At 38.8% G+C, this 20,632-nt stretch overlaps 1 protein-coding gene across 4 annotated transcripts in view; it reads right to left on the bottom strand.

Moving 5' to 3' along the window:
* Positions 1-11,011: 11,011 nt before the first annotated feature.
* NLN (neurolysin) overlaps positions 11,012-20,632 on the bottom strand; it is a 98,102-nt gene continuing 88,481 nt past the window's right edge. For all 4 annotated transcript variants that reach the window (XM_082373624.1, XM_082373627.1, XM_082373628.1 and 1 more), the window contains one exon: positions 11,012-12,961. In XM_082373624.1, coding sequence (XP_082229750.1) covers positions 12,827-12,961 — 135 coding nt within the window. In that variant the 3' untranslated portion in view covers positions 11,012-12,826. The remainder of the gene's footprint in view (positions 12,962-20,632) is intronic.

Below are 20,632 nucleotides of genomic sequence, written 5' to 3'. Positions count from 1 at the left end.
TAAATTTTAAAAATAAAATAAATGAGTTAAATAACTCTACATTCTAAGACATACATAATTCTTACAGTAAACAAAAGATTTGTACCTCAATATATGGAATCTAAAAAAAAATAAAATGGTTCTGAAGAACCTAGGGGTAGGACAGGAATAAAGATGCAGATGTAGAGAATGGACTTGAGGACACGGGGAGAGGGAAGGGTAAGTTGGGATGAAGTGAGAGAGTGGCATGGACATATATACACTACCAAATATAAAATAGATAGCTAGTGCGAAGCAGCCGCATAGCACAGGGAGATCAGCTCGGTGCTTTGTGACCACCTAGAGGGGTGGGATAGGGAGGGTGAGAGGGAGAAGCAAGAGGGAGGAGATATGGGGATATATGTATATGTATAGCTGATTCACTTTGTTATACAGCAGAAACTAACACACCATTGTAAAGCAATTATACTCCAATAAAGATGTTAAAAAAAAAACTTGTACCCCAAACTTCATAGCAAAATCATTAATGATAGTACCAGTTTGCCCTTGAATAGTAATTTATAGTTTCCAAAGCACATTCACATACATTGGCTCATCATGATCTCCGAAAACCATTGAGTGAACTAGGAGGGCAGGGCAGACAATATCTCTGCTTACAGTTGAGGAAGCTGAATCATATATGTGTGCTTCATTCAGTAAGAATGTCTTTGGCCACAAGTAAGAAAAAACCAACTCTAACTGGTTTAAACAATACAGAACTAGATTGGCTTGCTTACTTGGAGACCACCTTGCCCAGAGGTGAGGTGGTCTTTGACATAATCTAGCTGCACTGACTCTAATGTTTTTAACTCTTTTGGTTCTGCCCTTCACCAAGTGTTGGCTTCTTCTTCAGCCTCATAGTTAAATGGCTGCTACAGTTCTGGGTTTCACATCTATACCAACAATGCCAGAGGAAAAGACCCTTTCTTTCTGTAGCTTTATCCTGAGAACTAGGGAAGTGTCCTCAGATGTCCTTAGCAAACTTCTCCTCACTTTTTATTGGCGCAAGTTAATTTATATGACCATCCCTGAATCAATTATTGGCAAGGGTCTTGGCATAACCTTTAGATGAATCAAGATACCTGGTGAAAACCTGGGCTCTGTTAGGAAGAAAGAAAAGGGGGAAAGATAATGCATACTGGTTGAGCTCCACAACCTTGGGATGAGCAGTCAGGAGTCTAACCAAACTCTTAGATTAAGCCTTGGGGCCAAGAGTACCACTGAGGCTAAGATGGCAGGACTCAGGCCCCTTAACTCCCATGCTTTTCATATAACAACCTCAACTGTTTCAGATTTTCATTAGATTAGGATGCTCCTTTTGGGCATTTATGGGGGCACCCAAGGGGCATTCTTAAGCAAAAAGTTTGAGTGTGGGAATTCCACATGCCTCGGTTTTGCAAGATTGCGGTCGGATGGATTGGCAAAAATTTACTTTGAAAGCTATATTCTGACAAATCTCTCATATTTTAATAAAATATTTCAAGCCAATAAACAACAAAGCTTTAAAAAATCTTATACCATATTTGCATTGGATTTTTAAAGAAAAAAATTGCAGTAATAGTTGAAGCTCCCTGAATATCTTTCCTACATCCCCTTCTCCTTTCTCACTCACCAGAGGGAACCACAGTCCTGAATTTGGTGTCCATTTTCATGTGGACGTTTTAATACTTTTACTACTATGTATAGATCCAAGATATCTAGTATTGTGTTGAATATATATATGTATATGTATATAAAGTTTTATTTGTATATATATATATAGTACCCCAAACATATTCTTCTGCAATGGTACTTTTTGCTCAACATTGTTCTTGAATTATATCTATATTGATATATGTAGCTTAGTTCACTCATCCTCATTGCAGTATAGCCCATTGTTCGAATACACCACAATGCATTATCCACTCTTATGTCGGTGGGTATTTTGTTGGTTTTCACTGTCTTACTATTCCAAACAAAGATATTGTGAATGCTGTAGAAGACATCTCATGGTACACATGCTGAAGAGTTTGTCTCGTGGTACATATGTTGGAGTGGAATTACTGGATGTGCACATCTTCAACCTTAATAGATATTGTCAGATTGCTGCCAATCTGATGGCTGTGAATGGAAGTATAATAATTTCTTTTTTCCCTGATATTTCCTATGCATTTGAAGCTCTTCGGTTTCTTAAATTTAATCCTATTTTCCATATTGGAAACTTTCTTTCCTTTATAATGGGAAATTGCAGTGGCTATTATGAATCTCTTCATTTTGATGTATCTTACTTAAGTTAGCCTGTTTTGTCCTTTGAAATGTATTTTATTGCTTACTGGACATAGAGAAATGACAATGAGAGAAAAGAAGTAAACACACATATATGGACACTTGTTTTCTCTCCAAGTTGTTATTTGAGATAGGGTAATTTTTTCTTGATAATTTCTTGCTCACTTGACTAAGTGTATAACGTGATTGAAATTTTTGTATTTTATATGGGGAATGGAATATAGCTCCCTTTCTTCTCACTGTAGAAATTCCAATATCAGAAGATTTAAGAATAGCCTTGGTAACCAATTAGTCTGATTAGTATTTGGCAACCCTGTCTGGTAGAATACTTGGACTTGTTCTTGGAGTGTGGTGATGACACTACTGAATGATGTCCCTTTAGCATCTTAAAGCATCACTCTAGTTTTATACAGTGTCTACCTAAGAGATTCAGCTGCACTTGGAGACGCTTACAGCAAGCTCCCTGAAGAATTTCCCTGTGTTTGGGGGACGAAGTAATATCAGTAAATCAAAATTTACCCCCTATTGGCCTAGGAAATACAAAGGCACCACAATAAACACAAGTGAGATCATATTTCCATTTTGGTTGAGCACAAGGGGAACATTTAATCCTGAGCAGAATGAGAGAGACAGGAGGGAACAAATGCACACTGATTGAGAATGGACTGTTTTCTCTTGTAGTTTGCTTTGCAAAATCCAGATGGGAAAGGAATAAACACTTATTTCTCTCATTTTGTACACTTACCTTTTAAGCATCTTAGCATGAAAAGAAACACCCAACCTGAAACTGTATTTTCTTTCCTCAAAGAATGCGGTGTAAGTGAGAATGTGTAGGAGAGGGTAGAGGTGCTGTGTGAGCTTTGTGGGCAAAAAGAAATATTCAAGATCAAAGTCATGATAAAAATGACAATCTCTGAATACTACTCAGCCATAAAAAGAGTGAAATAATGCAATTTGCAGCAACATGGATGCAACTAGAGATTATCATACTAAGTGAAGTAAGTCAGAAAGAGAAAGACAAATACCATATGATATCACTTATATGTGGAATCTGAAATATGGCACAAATGAACCAATCTACAAAACAGAAACAGACTCACAGACATAGAGAACAGACTTCTGGTTGACAAGGGGGAGGGGGGTGGGGGAGGGACGGATTGGGAGTTTGTGGTTAGTAGATGCAAACTATTACATATAGAATGGATAAACAACAAGGTCCTACTGTATAGCACAGAGAACTATATCCAATATCCTGAGATAAACCATAATGGAAAGGAACAGAAAAAAGAATGTGTGTGTATATATATATATATATATATATATATATATATATATATATATATATACATAAAACTGAGTCACTTTGCTGTACAGCAGAAATTAATACAACATTGTAAATCAACTATACTTCACTTTTAAAAAAAGGATAATTTCTGAGTTTTTTATGTTGATTATAGGTTCCTAGAGGGTTCAGCGACACCGTTTTGTCCTTTTATTTATCGATTGGGCTGTTTAGGAATGTTACAAACTGTTGTCGAGTTTGCCCAATAGCTCCTTTTATGCTTCCTCTAGAGTCTCAAGATGACAGCTAGATTTTTCTGGCACGCACAGTAAAGGTCACCGTTGGTAATGTTCCATTAAAACATGACTACAGGGCTTCCCAGGTGGCGCAGTGGTTAAGAATCCTCCTGCCACTTCAGGGGACGTGGGTTCCAGCCCTGGTCTGGGAAGATCCCACATGCCGCAAGATCCAACATGCCGCGGAGTAACTAAGCCTGTGCGCCACAACTACTGAGCCCGTGCGCCTAGAGCCCATGCTCCGCAACAAGAGAAGCCACTGCAATGAGAAGCCCACACAACGCAGCTAGAGAATGCCCGCGTGCAGCAACGAAGACCCAGTGCTGCCAAAAAGAAAAAAAAGAAAAAAGAAAAAAAAGTCGGGGTCTTCACATGACCTTTGGGGAGAAAAAAAACATGACTACAAAACTTTTAATACATAACAGGTAATAAGGAAGTATTTAGGAGTTCCTTCTAATTCATACCTTTTATTATTAAAGCTTAGCAAGACCTGAAAAAATTTTGGTTTTAGATATTCTCCTATATTATTTTTGAAAAGTAAAACTTCCCCTACTCCTCTTGAATTATAATAATAGTTTGTTAATCAAGCAGGTCCTTGAAACACAATACTTTCTTCTCTTGAATATTAGTGCTCCCCCTTTGATGTCTAAAATTGCCCTAGTTCACAGCCAGCCCTTCTAGCTGTTCTCGGCCCTCCATTCTAACGCTGGCCTCTCAGCATTTACCTTCTGATAGACACATTTAAACTTCAGCCTCCACACCAGCCACTGTCATTACCATCTCAAATATCATAAACCTCAATGCTCCTTGAGTGACACTTCCACCTCACTCTCTTCTGGCTACTTCCAGCTGACGGATTAGTGACCTTAACCTGGGAGAGTCAGTGTGTTCAGGGTGAGAAGTGTACCTTAGGCACATGATTCATTTTCTAATGTAATGACTTCATTTCTATTATCCCAGAGGAATGCAGCAGGCGTATTGACATTTTGTCTACTGGCACCACAGAAAACAGTGTGTTGTTGAACTAACACGCCCTGGCTGGATTCTGATAGGGCCCTGAGAAATTTATTAGGTAGTCCGAGCGACTAATAAGATCTTTGTAGACTTTAACCCAAATACACAGCACCCTTATAACGCAGGTTGGTTTTAACTAGTGAAAAGTTAAACTAGGGCTTAAAAAGTTTAACCAGGGCTTCGTGATTTTTTTCCCCCTTAATCTGAACTTCAGCGGCTAAGGGTCAACCAGGTAGCAGTCTGGCTTTGCTGGAACAAGTTTGTAATCTTACTTAAATTTGGTTGATGAGTTATGCAAGAAGCCAAATCTTTGAGAGCTCTCATGTATTCTGCACAGACATATCAGGAATTTCCACAATCAGGGGCCCCCCAAAGGAGGAAATGTCCTGGGGTGTATAAAAGTTTGAGAGACGAAGTGTGAGAAATTTCTCTCTTGCCACCTGATCCCAGTTGGAAATTCACTGGCTAACTGTGTCACTGACAGAACAAAACAGAGGATAATAGCCTCTGGCTGAAGATTTTATAATCGAAGCTGAGACAGAGTGGGCCATGTACATGTTTAGAACAGTGACTGCATTGTGAATTACAACAGAGGTCCCACTTATCAGTAACACAAACGTTTAAGACCACAGAAAGGCATCTGATTTGAGACAGGGATGACAAAATGGATCTTTTGGTTTTCCCCACTTTGCCCTGAATACAAAAGGACTGATGATGGCTTTGTTCTGGGATGAAGTCTTAATTCCTTTTGGGACCTACCCAATCATTAATAGAGAAAGAAAATTCCTGTCTGGAATCACTCCTACCATTTTCTAAAAGAAGGACCTTTAGTCCTCATCACCCAATGGGGAAAGAAAGCAATATAAATGATGTCACGCCAGATATTTTGCTTTGCTGGCTAATCACTTTTCCTCATTTATCTTTTGTGACTGCCTCAACGTTAAACAATTGTAGTAAACAGTATTAAGAAACAGGGCTCTAATTTGACAATATATGTCAACATTTAAAGTGTCTCTGCCCTTTGAATCAGGGATTACACTTTGAAGAATTTAATAGCTAAACAGACAGATGTGTCCAAAGAGTGAAAACGACATAAAAGTTCATTGACAGGGAATTGATTAAATAAATTACTGTACATTTACACAAGAAAATGAGGTGTAAGTTGAAAGTCTAGTTCCAGTCCTTGTCACGAACCCTGGAACTCTGAAGTTTTTATAGTCTTTCATTGATCTAATGCTTAATTAGTTGCTATCCTCATATAAGGAGGTTACAAATAATAGACAGTGAGGGATTGAAGAGTTGGGTGCTTTTCCTTTGGCTCTTATTTGTAGTAAACAAACATTAACAACTCTGATGGGAGAAGGAAGTAAGGAATCTTGACTAATTCTGGACCTTCTCTAAACAGCTCAATGGTCATCTCAGCCTGTCTTCTAGATTTACAGGATGTACCAATGCCTCTTGGGTATACAATATTTATCAGGTCAAGAAGAGTCCCACACCCATTCCTCTAATGGCTAGAGGTTTATAACCATTTAATCACAATACATAAAAATGGTTAAAGTGAACATTTTCATCTCTTATTTATGAGTCCTTTAGCCACAGAGTCTAAAAACTCTTGGATAACAGATAGAAGAATACCATTTAATCCCACTGTTGACATGCTGAAAAGAGAAAATCAACCATTATGTTAGAAATAAGTCTCTGGTGGCAGGTGGCATGGTAATTGTAAAATTTTGTGGCACAAAGTTCTAATTGTACAATGGAGTCAACCAGTGTTGGGGAAAAACAGCAGAAAAGCTTTTTAAACATACCTTTCTTTTATAATTTCTTGACGTATTATGAACTTAATTGCCTTCCTCATATATTGTGAGCAACTTGAGTTCAAGGTTGTCTGTCATTTTTGTATCCTCAGTACCAGGCACAGCACCTGATACATAATGGGTACTTTATAGTCTTCAAATTGAATTAAAAAACAAAAGTCTGAAAAAAATTAAGAGAGTAGTTCTTAAAATTTTCTGATTAACGCTAGGGATCCTTTCCCCAGAAAAGTTGCACTTATCCATGTACACAAAAATTTCAGCATAATTTCAGGGCAGTCATGGACATCTGTTCTCTTCCTCCTTTCATTGATCTTCTAGGGAACCAGGGCTTCTACATTAAGAAATTCCGAGGTTTAGAACATAATTACAGAGAGAAGTGGAGGAATCTTTAGAAACATTCTCCACTCCTTAATTTTTCTTTTATAAAATGCATGTTTCTTCCATCTACTTCACACAGAAACTTCTTCAGTATACTAAGGAAAAGAGCCTCTTCTTGTGGAAGGTGTAAAAAGAATCTATGTAGTTTTAGATTCATTTATAAATTAGATATTTTGCAGTAGAAAAATGTATCCTTATAGCAAAAAGTAATCTTAAAGAAGGTATGTTTACTTAACAAACATTTATGGTCTATTCCCTAAGAGCCAAGTACTGTGGAGGACAGGGGATAGAAATAATGACCCAAAGAGATGGCAATGTGGTGGAAAGCATGCATAATAAACTGGATATTTGAGTTAGATTTTTGCCTCTGTGTATGTGTGATGAAGATAGCAGTGGGTGGAATGGACAGAGAGCAACTGTAAATTCTCCAAAAGGGAGAAAAAGAACCTTATTCATTCTGTGAGAGCTTTTGGCTTTCTTATGGTCAAATACGGCTCTTAACCTCCCATTCTCAGTTACAAGATTACCCACCAGAAAACTGATAATAATGTCTGGATAAACAGTGGCTGATCATGAATGAGGAATAAGGCAATGCTTAAACTACATCCCTATAGTATAAAGGAGCTGCAATCATCTAAATGCCATTTCTAAGATCCAGCATTGTAAACATTTCTTTCACCTGAGTGATGTTTTTCTGATGATTATTTGTTGCATCTTAGACTTTGGAGGAGACCTCAAAGCTGATCTGGTACGAACATCTACTCAAAGGAGGAATTCCCTCTTTAACACTCCTGGCGGCCACAGGCTTTGTTTGAACACTCATTAATAGCAGCGGAATGTATTTGTAATCAACAATAATTATTAGAAACTGCTTCCTCATACTGAGCTAAAGTCTCCTTATATTTTCCAACCATTTCTCTAAAGCTTTGGCGCTTGAAACAGTGAAGAATAACTCTATTCTCTCTTCCATATTCTTCAAGTATTTGAAAACAGTTATCATTTGTATGTCTGAATTCATCTCCAGATTGAATTTCCCTAATTCTTTTATGTATTGCTCTTGAGAATTATTTTCAAATCACCCTCCTTTTCCTACTCTTCCAAACATGGTAATACTTGGCCGAAGTCTGCTTAAAATGCAACACCTCAATTAGAACACGATATTGTAGCCGTGATTGATCTTAACACATCGGAGTCCAGTGGGACTTTTCTTTTGATCTGGACACATTCTTCCATCAACACACTTTTACAAGGCTTCAGTTCTCGCCTCCTGTCCCCTCCCAAGGTGTGCAGTACTGTGAGCTTATACTAGAACTTGGTCAAATAAAAATTTCAGGTTTTTTTTTCTTGAGTATACCACTATCAAGTCAGGTTTCCCCTCCTATCACCTTGGCAATGGAATGGGTCCAATTTCACCTTAAATTTGTCTCAGCACTGAAATAGTTTCAAATGTCATTGTATGTAATCATTCCAGCTCTGTTATCTGTAAATTTGATAATACCTTCTATAGGCTGCTTTGTGTCTTCATCCAAAGGACTGGAAATTTCCCTCAGTGCAATGTGAATCATTATTCAGCTCGTTCAGGTTGTTTCAATAGCTGGAAATCCAGCTGGCTAACGATTATCCTGTCGTATCCTTCATCTTAGCCTTAAAGACATCCATCAAGGTGTCAAGTGTCTTGTTGGATTCAGTGAACACCATACCTTTAAACCATTCTAAGCCATACAGTGTCTCTGACAACAAATGCTAGTGACATTTTATCATGGCAGTAAAATTTTAGGTGAGCCCCCAAGCTCTATGAAATAAGCAGCTGGAATGGGTTTCAGCTCATATGGGCAGAAACAAGAGAGCCTGGGTCATATTCACCTCTTCCTTTGTACATACATAGTGGACCAGATGCACTGGACCTATATTTTATCAGGAAAGGAAACTACAAGGTAAATGCAGTGAAATAAAAACTCAAGAATCATTCACTGGAGAGGCATGTTTGAAGGGTTGTTGTGTTCATTACCCCAATTTTTCAAAAAATTTTTTAACAAGTATCCATTTATCTAGCATTATTGTGGGTATGTTGGAAAAGGCTACCTTAACCTAGTATTTAGATTTTATAACTTTTACCCTTTGCCTTGATACAGTTGGTACTAGATAATCACTTAGGTGGATTTGTTTCTAGTGGAAATTTCTCCATTAAAAATAAACTGAAAAAGTAAACTTTGGACATCGACTGCTTTTCAAAGAAAATGAAAGCATGTATGTCTTTTTTGCTTTTATTCTCATCAAATGTTCATAAGAGAAGGCATATTCAATTTTGAAGGGCTATCCAGTTTCAGATGAGAGACATAACTGTAATAATGTTGTGTTGAGGGAAGAAAGAAACCTTGGTCATTGCATCTAGTCAGATGGGATAGGGTTTCTCTTTTAACACTCTTTGGGGATCAGCTAACTATGCCGAAACCCAATTCGGGGGATTAGTATTTTAATTAAATTTTCTCCAAGCATGAAAAATTCTTCTTTTAAATGACAGAAAAGGAAAAAATTAAAAATGGTCATAAACAAACCAGCAGATTCACTGGGGAGACAGGATCACTATACACCTTAATTCCTACACAAAGGCTAAAGGCAAAATGGTAAAGTAGAAAGTTAAGTCATTCCCTACTAATTAAGGTAAATTCCCTACAAATAAAAAATCATGGTATCAAAAACTTTTAAGAGCTGTTTTCTGCTATTTTTTTGATTTTGGTCTCTTACACAATGCTGTTTGTCAGGTGTAAAGAGCTATACTTCATCATAGTAGTTTAGAAAGGCAAGATTTTGGTGTAAATACTCTTCAAGAGAATTTTTAGTTCTTTACCTAGGTAACACGCAACATTTGTACTAGAGGAAAAAAAAATCTATATCAGGTGGCATTACATTAGGACTTTTCTTTCTCTTCTCTGTAGCATCTTAAAATTAAACCTTTAGGAACCAAGCCTACCACACCTAAGATGTTTAAGAACTTGCCCTCAGTGAAATGACTGCCCTAAAACCTGAAACAGGCCCAAATCTCCTGTATCAATAACCAAGGAGACTTTATTATATGTGTGTCAGTCCATAAATCTAAAGTGTAGGTTGGTGAATTACAATTTTTATAGTTTTCCACCATTCAGAATACTCACCGACACTCTATGTTCTGATCTAGGAAAAAAAGCAGCAGATGGATGGCCACATTCAAAAAGGCTTTAAAAAATAGGTCCTTAGTTTTGAATTATGTTAGAGAATATTTCTTAATGAGTATTTGATTTATTGCTGTTCTTTGGTAGATTTGATTTAAAAATTTTTTTTATTGAAGTATAGTTGATTTACAATGTTGTGTTAATTTCTGCTGTATAGCAAAGTGATTCAGTTATACATATATATACATTCTTTAATATTCTTTTCCATTATGGTTTATCATAGGCTATTGAATATAGTTCTCTGTGCTATACAGTAGGACTTTGTTGTTTATCCATTCTATATATAAAAGCTTACATCTGCTAACCCCAACTTCTCACTCCACCCCTCCCCCAACCCCTCCCCCTTGGCAACCACCAGTCTGTTCTCTATGTCCGTGATTCTGTTTCTGTTTCATAGGTTCATTTGTGTCATATTTTAGATTCCACCTATAAGTCATATCATGTGGTATTTGTCTTTGCCTTTCTGACTTACTTCACTTACTATGATAATCTCTAGTTGCATCCATGTTGCTGCAAATGGCATTATTTCGTTCGTTTTTATGGCTGAGTAGTATTCCATTGTATATATGTACTACATCTTCTTTACCCATTCATCTGTCGATGGACATTATGTTCTTTGGTAGATTCTAAATACTGGATGTGAACCCTAAATAAAAAGAACACCACAGCACTTTTGTTTTCTTATGCATTTCAGTTTTAACATTAAAGTATGAAAGAAATGTGAGTTCATTCTCATGGATAATAATGTAATTTTATTGTGTGCAGCCTTTTTCACACCAAGTATTAGTTTTTCTATGTGAAATAAGTTAAGATTTAAAATGATAAAGTTATTGTTAAGGAGACGCATTGGACGATAGAAAAAGCTGAAGAGAGTTTTTGCCTGAAACTGCAAGACAGAACAGTCTGGAAAAAAACCAATATGAGAAAAGTATCATACATTGCTCAGACCAACCCCCTTCCCCCCAAAAAAACCAGCTTCACGGACCTGAGGTGGTGATGCTGAACAAATGTCGGGGAGAGAGGGCCAGGCAATCGTCTCAGAAGGGAGGGTGGGATTTCCTGTGATGTTAAGGGTATTTGCTTGACAATAATAACCTGAATTTTCTTCTGTGTCTCTACAGCTCTTGATTTTTCCTGCTGTCTACAGTTTGACTATACAGCATAATCTTTTTTTTTTATTTAGCACAAAGTCCATTTGGACTAGAGAATGGAAAGGTTCTAATTTTGTTCCTGGCCAGCAAAGTCATACCTCAGGTAAACACTGGACAACAATTAGAAGTCCTGTGAAGAATGCATACATTCAAAGTTACTTTTTTTTAATTAAAAAAAAAAAATTATCCTGTTTTGGTTTCTTTATTGAGTAGACTCCTAGAGGAAAAATAAGTATGTGAGTTTCCTGGTCTGCTGCAGAATTGGAATTTAGGCCTACAGTAAAGAGAATTAAAGTGATCCAAAGGTTCACTTACAATCACCAGACAAAATAAGCCATGGAAGAGCCTCCTCGCCATGGCTGAGTGGCAGCACACATAACACTTGGGGCAGCCGTCCTCAGACACTTCTGTGCAGACCCCACTCCTCTCCTGGAGTTCCTGGACTCTTCATGCTCTACATCAGCTTCAGCTCTCTTCCTGTGGCACTCGAGGTAGACCTTGTGACAGGTCCACCTGCCACTTCGGGTGAGGGGTACAGTAAAGGAGGCAAAGTCCCTACCACTTATTAGAAACATGAGAAGAGAAAAATGTCCTTGGACTTGCTTTAGTGTTCTAATTGGCAAATATGCAGAAAGCCTGACACTCTTGTATGCTGAAGTGGAAATGAACCTCTAATCCAAGATCCAAAATTCTCTAATACAAGATATTAAAACCTGCAATATGCATTAGGTAATTTCAGCTAAAACTCATAATTTTCTGGTGTTCTCTGACTGGACGTTAGACAGAAAAGACTAAACCAATTGGAGTAACATTATTCAAGTGTGGCAGAAAGTTGGAAATCAGGAGGCCTGAAATACAAAGATAAATGCATTACTGAGGCATATTCCCCGGGCCCTGAGGTACGCAGGCAAAGAGGTCAGTCACACTTTACTGGGAGACAGAGTCAAAGTGGATGCAAGGCTCCGAGACAATATTTAACAGAGGAACGTGGTGATTCATTTATCAGTTCAGAAATCCCAAGTACAAAACTTCAAGATATAAGAAGGATCAAAGTATATAATGTATATGATTCAATTTAAAAATTCTTAGATAATAGTAATCTAGATTACAACAGTAAAAAAATCAAATTACATTCATATGAAACTTTTATAAAATGAAATCAAATCCATTTTTATGAAATTTTATAGTACAATTATTTTCTAATGGGTCTTTTCTTAGGTCACAGTATTTATAATTCCATTTACATCTGTATAATTTTTCAAATCAAAAAACAAAAGGAAGTCAATAGAAATCTACATTTTCATTTGCAAAACTCCCTTCAGTTTCCAGGCCAGTAATACAAGATGATGTCAGCTTGTCCTCCAGACATGGACTGCTCCCAAAGATCCCCAGTTTACGGAGCATGCAGACCTCTACTCATTAGGAACGCTTTTTGGTTTGGCTCACGTTTCAAGAAATTCTGGAGCATGTCCATGCCGTCCATAGATCCCCCAGGTTTCAGGATTAGGTTTCTGTATTTCATTCCAACCTGATAAAATAAAACATGCCTAATAATTCATGGTCATAGCAATTTCCCAAATCTCTAGATACGAAAGAGAAGAGAAAAAGGGACTTCAGCTTTGTCTGGATGTTCCCCCTCACCTAGACTGCAGCTCTGTATTATTTATTTACTTTGGTAGCTAAGAGATCTGGAGCTTAGACCTTGGTCTTCCACACTTCCCTTTATTGCTGTCTTGTCTCCTTAGACTCTTAGCAGCATGCTGACTATGTGAGCAAACAGACAAACAAAAAATAGCCAAATGGAAGATAGAACAGGCTCTTATTTGCCACCCCATCCCAAATGCGATTTCAAAAGGGTTAGTAAAGCAAGTGTTCAATTAGGCTACAAACAGGGGTTCAGTATACCTGGAAACAGTAGCCCAGCTACTGTCAAAATGGCTTCTGCTATATTTTTATGAGGGGCTCAGTAAAAAAACCCTTTTTCCTTATGGATGGGGGTAAGGCAACAGCACATGTCCCATGGTGTAGGGTAGGACATTTCTGTGGGCCCAGCATGGGGAAGGAGGACCTTTGTAAAGTTTTCTTTGGGGACAAGGTCTGGAATTTTAAAACACATCATAGTTCTTCTGCCTTTATTTACACACATACATGAGCAGATAAAGCAAAAGAAAACAACTGTAATTCAGTATCAGCATTATTCAATATTTTCACCGTCCTTTTAGGAAAGAAAGGCAAGACAATTCAGTGAAGCCTAATTCTAAATCTACGCATAAAATAGTTCACAGAGTAACACTCAAATTTATATCCATTATATCATTTGAACAATCACTAATAGTCTCTCCAAGTACATAAATAGCTTGAGAATTTCTGGAGACAAAAGTAGTCTCATTTTTGATTTATGACAATGATTCTGCTTGGTACAACCATCAGAGATAAGTCTAGTCAAACTGTTAAGGAAAATAAAATGTTGATGAATGAAATCCACCAGGTTAGATACAAACCTACTTAATGTTTTACAAGGGTTGTAAAATCAAAACTTTCCGGGTTATCTTTTAGTTATAAACAGAAATAATCTTCAACTTATTAATGATCTACAGGCAAAGAGCTAACTTCACAGATGGGCCTTCATCAGGAGTAAACAATTAGTCAAAGTTACTTCCTATAAACTCTAGAGAGCACTGTCCAGTAGAAATATAATGTGGTCCATATATATCTTTAAATGTTCTAGTAATTGCATTAAAAAAGGGAGGAAAATAGGTAAAAGTAATTTTAATGAAATATTTTATTTAAACCAGTATATCTATAATGTTATCATTTCAACATGTATCAGTATAGACTGCTATTGAGATTTATTTTTTGTGGTATGTCTTCAAAATCTAGTGTGTTTTTTACATTTACAGCACATCTCAATTCAATTCTTCAGAAGCACTGGCCACATTTCAATGGCTCAGTAGCTACATGTGGCTATTATACAGGTCTGGGGCCTAGCGAGTAGCAATCTTGTTGCCTTATTTACAAGCTTTGAGAAAATTTTCTTAAAAAGTGTGGGCCTGTAATCACTGATATTGGACTTCCTGAAAACCCTGGTAATGACAGTTTAGAGCTAGATCTAATTTTGTTTAGGAAAAAAAAAAAAAGATATGTCATTTCTTGCTTGGTCTGCATCAATTAATTACTGTTAGAGTAGCGATATAGAACCTAAAATATGAGTGATGGCTATTCTCATCATAGACTTTATTATTCTAAGAAGTAGCAGATCAGAGCTCTTGAGCCCAACACAGCTTACCCCGCTTCCCTTTCTTTCATTGCCCAATGTGTCTAAATTTGACCAGTGTTAGATTAGTGGGTGGGGTAAGGAAGGGCAGTTATCTCTGGACAAAGCAGTATAGGAAGAACTTAGAAAATATGAATTAAATTGATCTGAATGATAAAAATATTTTAAACCACTTGTTACGGAAAAATTAATAGTAGAGAGAACAGTATAGTGAACCCTCTTGTACCTATCATGTAACCTCAATTATTAATATTTACCTGCAGAGGGCTTCCCTGGTGGCGCAGTGGTTGAGAATCTGCCTGTCAATGCAGGGGACATGGATTCGAGCCCTGGTCCGGGAGGATCCCACATGCCGCGGAGCAACTGGGCCCGTGAGCCACAACTACTGAGTCTGCGCGTCTGGAGCCTGTGCTCCGCAACAAGAGAGGCCGCGATAATGAGAGGCCCGCGCACTGCGATGAAGAGTGGCCCCCGCTTGCCGCAACTGGAGAAAGCCCTCACACAGAAACGAAGACCCAACACAGCCATAAATAATAAATAAATAAATAAATAAATAAATAAATAATAAAAAGAAACGTCAATCTTTACCAAAAAAAAAAAAAAATATTTACCTGCAGAAATTCTTAATGCTCAAGATCTGAGAGTCTTTTATTTATTAAAAAGACATACTTCATTGCACAAATATTATAGGAACAGTAATGAAAATTTAAATAAAGTAAAAAAAAATTATCACCAAAATGTGGACATCTGCCAGAATATTCTCATTTTGTACAGAGAACTGTAGATGTTGGTAGTAAAGAAAAGCAAGCGTTAGAGGACCTGCATGTAGCAGTGAAGAGCCAGCTCATGCCTCCTCTGCCGTAAAATCACTGTGGAGCAGGGCACCGTTTCGTCTCACAATATGTGGCTCAAGGCAGTGCAAGTCCTCCCCTGTTTATAGCTCCAAACAAGTTGATTCAATTTCCTGAATTACAGAGCAATCGTCTTTTAATAGTTTCATTTCCTTTGCAATGAAGTTTGGAGGAGAGTTTAAGAGTCATTTTGGTAATCGGATCTTGCTTTTCTTTAAAAAAAAAAAAAAGTTAAGCAAATTTGTGTGTTAGGAAGGTACCGGCTTCTCTGGGCGAGAGAACACTGTTTGGGAGACATATGCCACAGGTGGAAGGAGTCTTTGCTGTGAATTGTTCTACTCTGTTTATATAATTAAGGAACTGTAACGCTGAGCAAAGCAGGAAGAGAAGCTCTAAGGCAACCACTAAAAGTTTTCATGCTAAAAAAATCGTTCAGGGGGATCTGCATAGCACAGGAGCTCCTCTTAGTTCAGGGAAGGAAAATCAGCAGCAGTCACCTCTGTGGTTTTTACTCCTGGAAGGTTAACATGTATCTTTTGGCAACTGTGCAAGTCCTCTCTAACACTGATGTTTTCTTTCCTTCTTTTCTTTTTCTTTATCTATTTATTTATTTTTATCTATTTATTTTTAAAATTTTATTTATTTTTGGCTGTGTTGGGTCTTTGTTGCTGCGCGCCGGCTTTTTCTAGTTGTGGTGAGCGGAGGCTACTCTTCGTTGTGGTGTGCGGGCTTCTCCTTGCGGTGGCTTCTCTTGTTTCGGAGCACGGGCTCTAGGTGTGTGGGCTTCAGTAGTTGTGGCATGTGGACTCAGTAGTTGTGGCTCGCGGGCTCTAGAGCGCAGGCTCAGTAGTTGTGGCGCATGGGCTTAGCTGCTCCACGGCATGTGGGATCTTCCCGGACCAGGGCTGGAACCTGTGTCTCCTGCATTGGCAGGAGGATTCTTAACCACTGCGCCACCAGGGAAGTCCTTCTTTTTCTTTTTTTAAAAATGATCAGATGATTGATTGATTGATTGATTGCCAGGCCATGCAGCAATGTGGGGTCTTAGTTCCCTGACCAGGGATCGAACCTGTGCCCCCTGCAGTGGAAGCGTGGAGTCCTAACCACTGGACTGCCAGGAAATTCCCCAACACTGATGTTTTCTAAAGCAGGATCAGGAGTTTTGGAGTCAGGCCCAGGTTTGAATCTCAGCTTCACCCTCACCTATGTGGCCTTGGGCCTTGGTTTCCTTACCTGTAAAGTGGGAATATGCCTACCTCCCTCGGTGTATGAGGAATTAGAGGAGATGATTTTAGTGCCTTGCCTGCTCCCTAGAATCATTCCTGCCATGTGGTGGTATTCAATAAACTTAAGTAGTCATCCACCCCTCCTTTCATCTCCCTTCTCCTCACACCGCCCCTAAGTTCAGTCACTTATACACAGTCAGGGAAACAAATGCATTCCCGTTTTCAGCATTTCCTTAAAATTAGTTCTGTCTCCTAATAAAGCTAGAAAAAAGCACAAGAGATTTCATCTCCACTATTAGTATAAAATAGAGGATATAGTTCAGTAGGAATACTAAGAAGAGACAAGGCACTCATTTTATGCAAGAATCTATGCCCTTTATTTGAGGTAATATTTTAAGAGCAATCATAATTATCCGAATGAAGGACACCCATCATCTACCAACAATGAGAACACATAAATTGGGAAACAGATTGGGTCTCCTGCCATCTCTGGCTTCTCTGAAGGAGCACATGCAAGCTCCCACAGCCTTCCAACCCTCCCTTCTTTCTCCTTCCTCTTGTGACAGACAGGGAGTGGAGCCAGGTATCTCCTTCCTACACTGAGTAACAAGCAACAGGGCAGAAAGCATCCGCCCAAGGGCAGGTGATGACGATCAGGCACCTCCCAGCCTCACCAGCTCGCTTTTAAAGTGGACTTTGAAACCTTTCCTTCCGCAACTCATCTGTAAACTCCTTTCCAACAGCACATACTTTGTTTTTTATGAGTGAGGGTGGGGAGGTTGAGGGCAGAAAAAGGATACCTTTGACAACATACAGGAAGGAGGGAGAGAGTGAAAGATTGGTGGTGATGGAAACAAAGAATGGTGGTAGGAATCTTCCCTTGAGTGAAAGAGGTCTTCTGGAAACCTTAAGCGAAGTTTCAATTTGTGAGGATGGAAGAATAAATAATTATGGGGAGGGAGGAGATCTGGACAAAAAAGGCACCCTGGGAAGTCGTGTGTAGTAGGGGGACAGACAAGTGGAAGCAGTTGGAGCAACTACCAGTTGGGCCCAATAATAGTTAAATGTTCTGAAGCAGAGGATGAACACCAAGATGAACAAAACAGTTCCTATTACAAGAGCCTTATGATCTAGGAGGTGAGATAAAGAAATAGACAATTAACAAGGCAGATTATTAGAGCTCTAAGAGAAACACAAAGAAGGGCTGTAGGAACACAAAAAGGAAGAAAAACTGCTTCCAGCTGGTTGGGATTCAAGGCTTAGAAGGTCTGGCATTGTAAATATTCAAAAAGTAGGTTGGAAATCAATCCCATTTCCTTCCTTTGTCCCTTAAATCAGGCAAAATTTAATGCTGTTAGAAAAGGTTGAAGTGTAAGAAAAATCAGCTTTGGGGTGGTAGACCGGGAAGCTGAAGCAGAATTTAATCCATTTGTAAGGACCGTCATGAGAGGAATTTCATATTCTCTCTTAGCAACATATTACAGCAGGAATTGGTCCTAGGATTCTGTTTGAAGAGTCCTGGAATACTTAGCTTTATAAAACACTTTCTGTCAGGTAATTCTTTTCCTTATTTAACCAAGATTCTTCCTATGTTTCTGTGTCTGTTATTGAATGTAAGATCTAGCTCCTTCCATATGGCATTGTGGATAGTTACACTTAACTGTCTTGACTTTCTCAGTATTCCTTTCTGCATGTGATACTTGCTTGTATTTCTTCTTCACTGATGGAAAAAAACAAAGCTTAGCAATTACTCTAAATGCAGAAGAGGAGGAACATCATTCTAGCTTAACAATATAATTGCCTTTGAATCCACAGTGTCTATTACCTTTTAGGAAAATTTCCCACAATGAAGTTGCCTTATAAAAAGAAATGGCCTGGGCTTCCCTACTGGCGCAGTGGTTAAGAATCCGCCTGCCAATGCAGGGGACACGGGTTCGAGCCCTGGTCTGGGAAGATCCCACATGCTGCAGAGCAACTAAGCCCGTGAGCCACAACTACTGAGCCTGTGCTCTAGAGCCCACAAGCCACAACCACTGAAGCCCGTGCGCCACAACTACTGAAGCCTGCGCTCTAGAGCCCACAAGCCACAACCACTGAAGCCCGTGCGCCACAACTACTGAAGCCTGCGCTCCTGGAGCCCGTGCTCCACAAGAGAAGCCACCACAATGAGAAGCCTGCACACTGCAACGAAGAGTAGCCCCTGATTGCTGCAACTAGAGAAAGCCCGCCCGCAGCAACGAAGACCCAACGCAGACAAAATCAATTAATTAATTAATTAATTTTTAAAAAAAGAGAAAAAAAGAAATGGCCCTAGTTAAAATGCCCTCATTCTTTCAACACTACGATTAGCTGCTAGATTTTGAAACTACATTTGGCAACCTTAAAGTGCTCCTGAAAGAGCTAGAGTTTGCTGGAAAATGTTACTCCCAAGCAGCTCCCTTCCATAGTTATTTAAGAGATGAGTTGGAAAAGTAAAAGGTACGTCTGTTGAGACAACTTCTCCATGTTTACTAGAAAAGAAGGCTTTAGGTAATATTTAACAAACTAATTAAACAGTCAAGATGTTACACCTATTTACTATGAAGAACATAGAAAATTACAGATAAAACCAGAGGTAGCAAACTTTTAGGCTATTACAGGTAAGTGGCCAGTTCTAACACTTTGATAGAGGCCATCGAAACAATAAAAACGATTGTACTGTAAAATATTCTATTGCTAACATTTGATATTCAGAAGGCTGCAGGTTTGTATTTGACCCGTCCCATTACTGTTTCCCCAGTGAGTAGCACACTTTCTACAGTTCTGCTTGTTAAGATCTGAAATGGTTCTCAACCAGACCCTGGGCTTTGCAGGATGGTAAGAGGTTACAGAAGGAGGGCCTGGAGGTGTTCTTTTGTCGATACTAATGACCATGAACAATAATGTCAACAATACATGATCTTTCAGCCCCCAGCCTCTCTAGAGCTGGGGACTAAGAAGAGCAGGCACTGACTCCTTGAAGGGGCATCCTGCTATCTTCTCAAAATGCTCCAAATATACACTAGGGAGTGTGAGGGGCCTTGAGACAACAAAGTCTGCATGATATATTGTGACTGCTCTGATTCCCATGACTTCAGATCAAATTCAGTATTTCTTTATACCACAAAAATTCTTTCCCTTCATCACAACATAGTTGTAATAATGACTGAAGTTTTTTTGTAGAATAGGGTTGTTATTCCAAAGTGTTAATTTTAAATAAATGGATATTTGAATTGTGTAAATTGGGTGTTATTTTAGAGCAAACATTTGTAAAAATAAAAAAAAATTAAAACAAAACCAAACAAGCAGTACACTGTAGGAGGGAATAGAATGGCTATTTAAAAAGCTGTTCCTGGGCTTCCCTGGTGGCGCAGTGGTTAAGAATCCACCTGCCATGCAGGAGACACGAGTTCAAGCCCTGGTCCAGGAAGATCCCACATGCCGCGGAGCAACTAAGCTTGTGTACCACAACTACTGAGCCTGAGCTCTAGAGCCCGCGAGCCACAACTACTGAAGCCCATGCGCCTAGAGCCCGTGCTCCGCAACAAGAGAAGTCACCGCAATGAGAAGCCTGCACACCACAACGAAGAGTAGCCCCCGCTCACCACAACTAGAGAAAGCCCGACGCACAGCAATGAAGACCCAACGCAGCCAAAAATAAATAAATAAATAAAAAATAAAAAGCTATTCCTGTAACTGCCACAGCAGTGAAGAGCGTGAGGTTGGGTGCAATGGGATTCTCCTTGGCCACTGGAGCCAGACTCACTATCGCTGTTGACAGCAGGGGAGCAAGAAATGACATGATAGTCCAGAGTATTTAATAGGAAGGA

Source organism: Balaenoptera borealis (assembly GCF_965194805.1).
Source record: "Balaenoptera borealis genome assembly, chromosome: 2".
Taxonomy (NCBI): Eukaryota; Metazoa; Chordata; class Mammalia; order Artiodactyla; family Balaenopteridae; genus Balaenoptera; species Balaenoptera borealis.
This window is presented reverse-complemented; position numbering and strand designations above follow the sequence as displayed.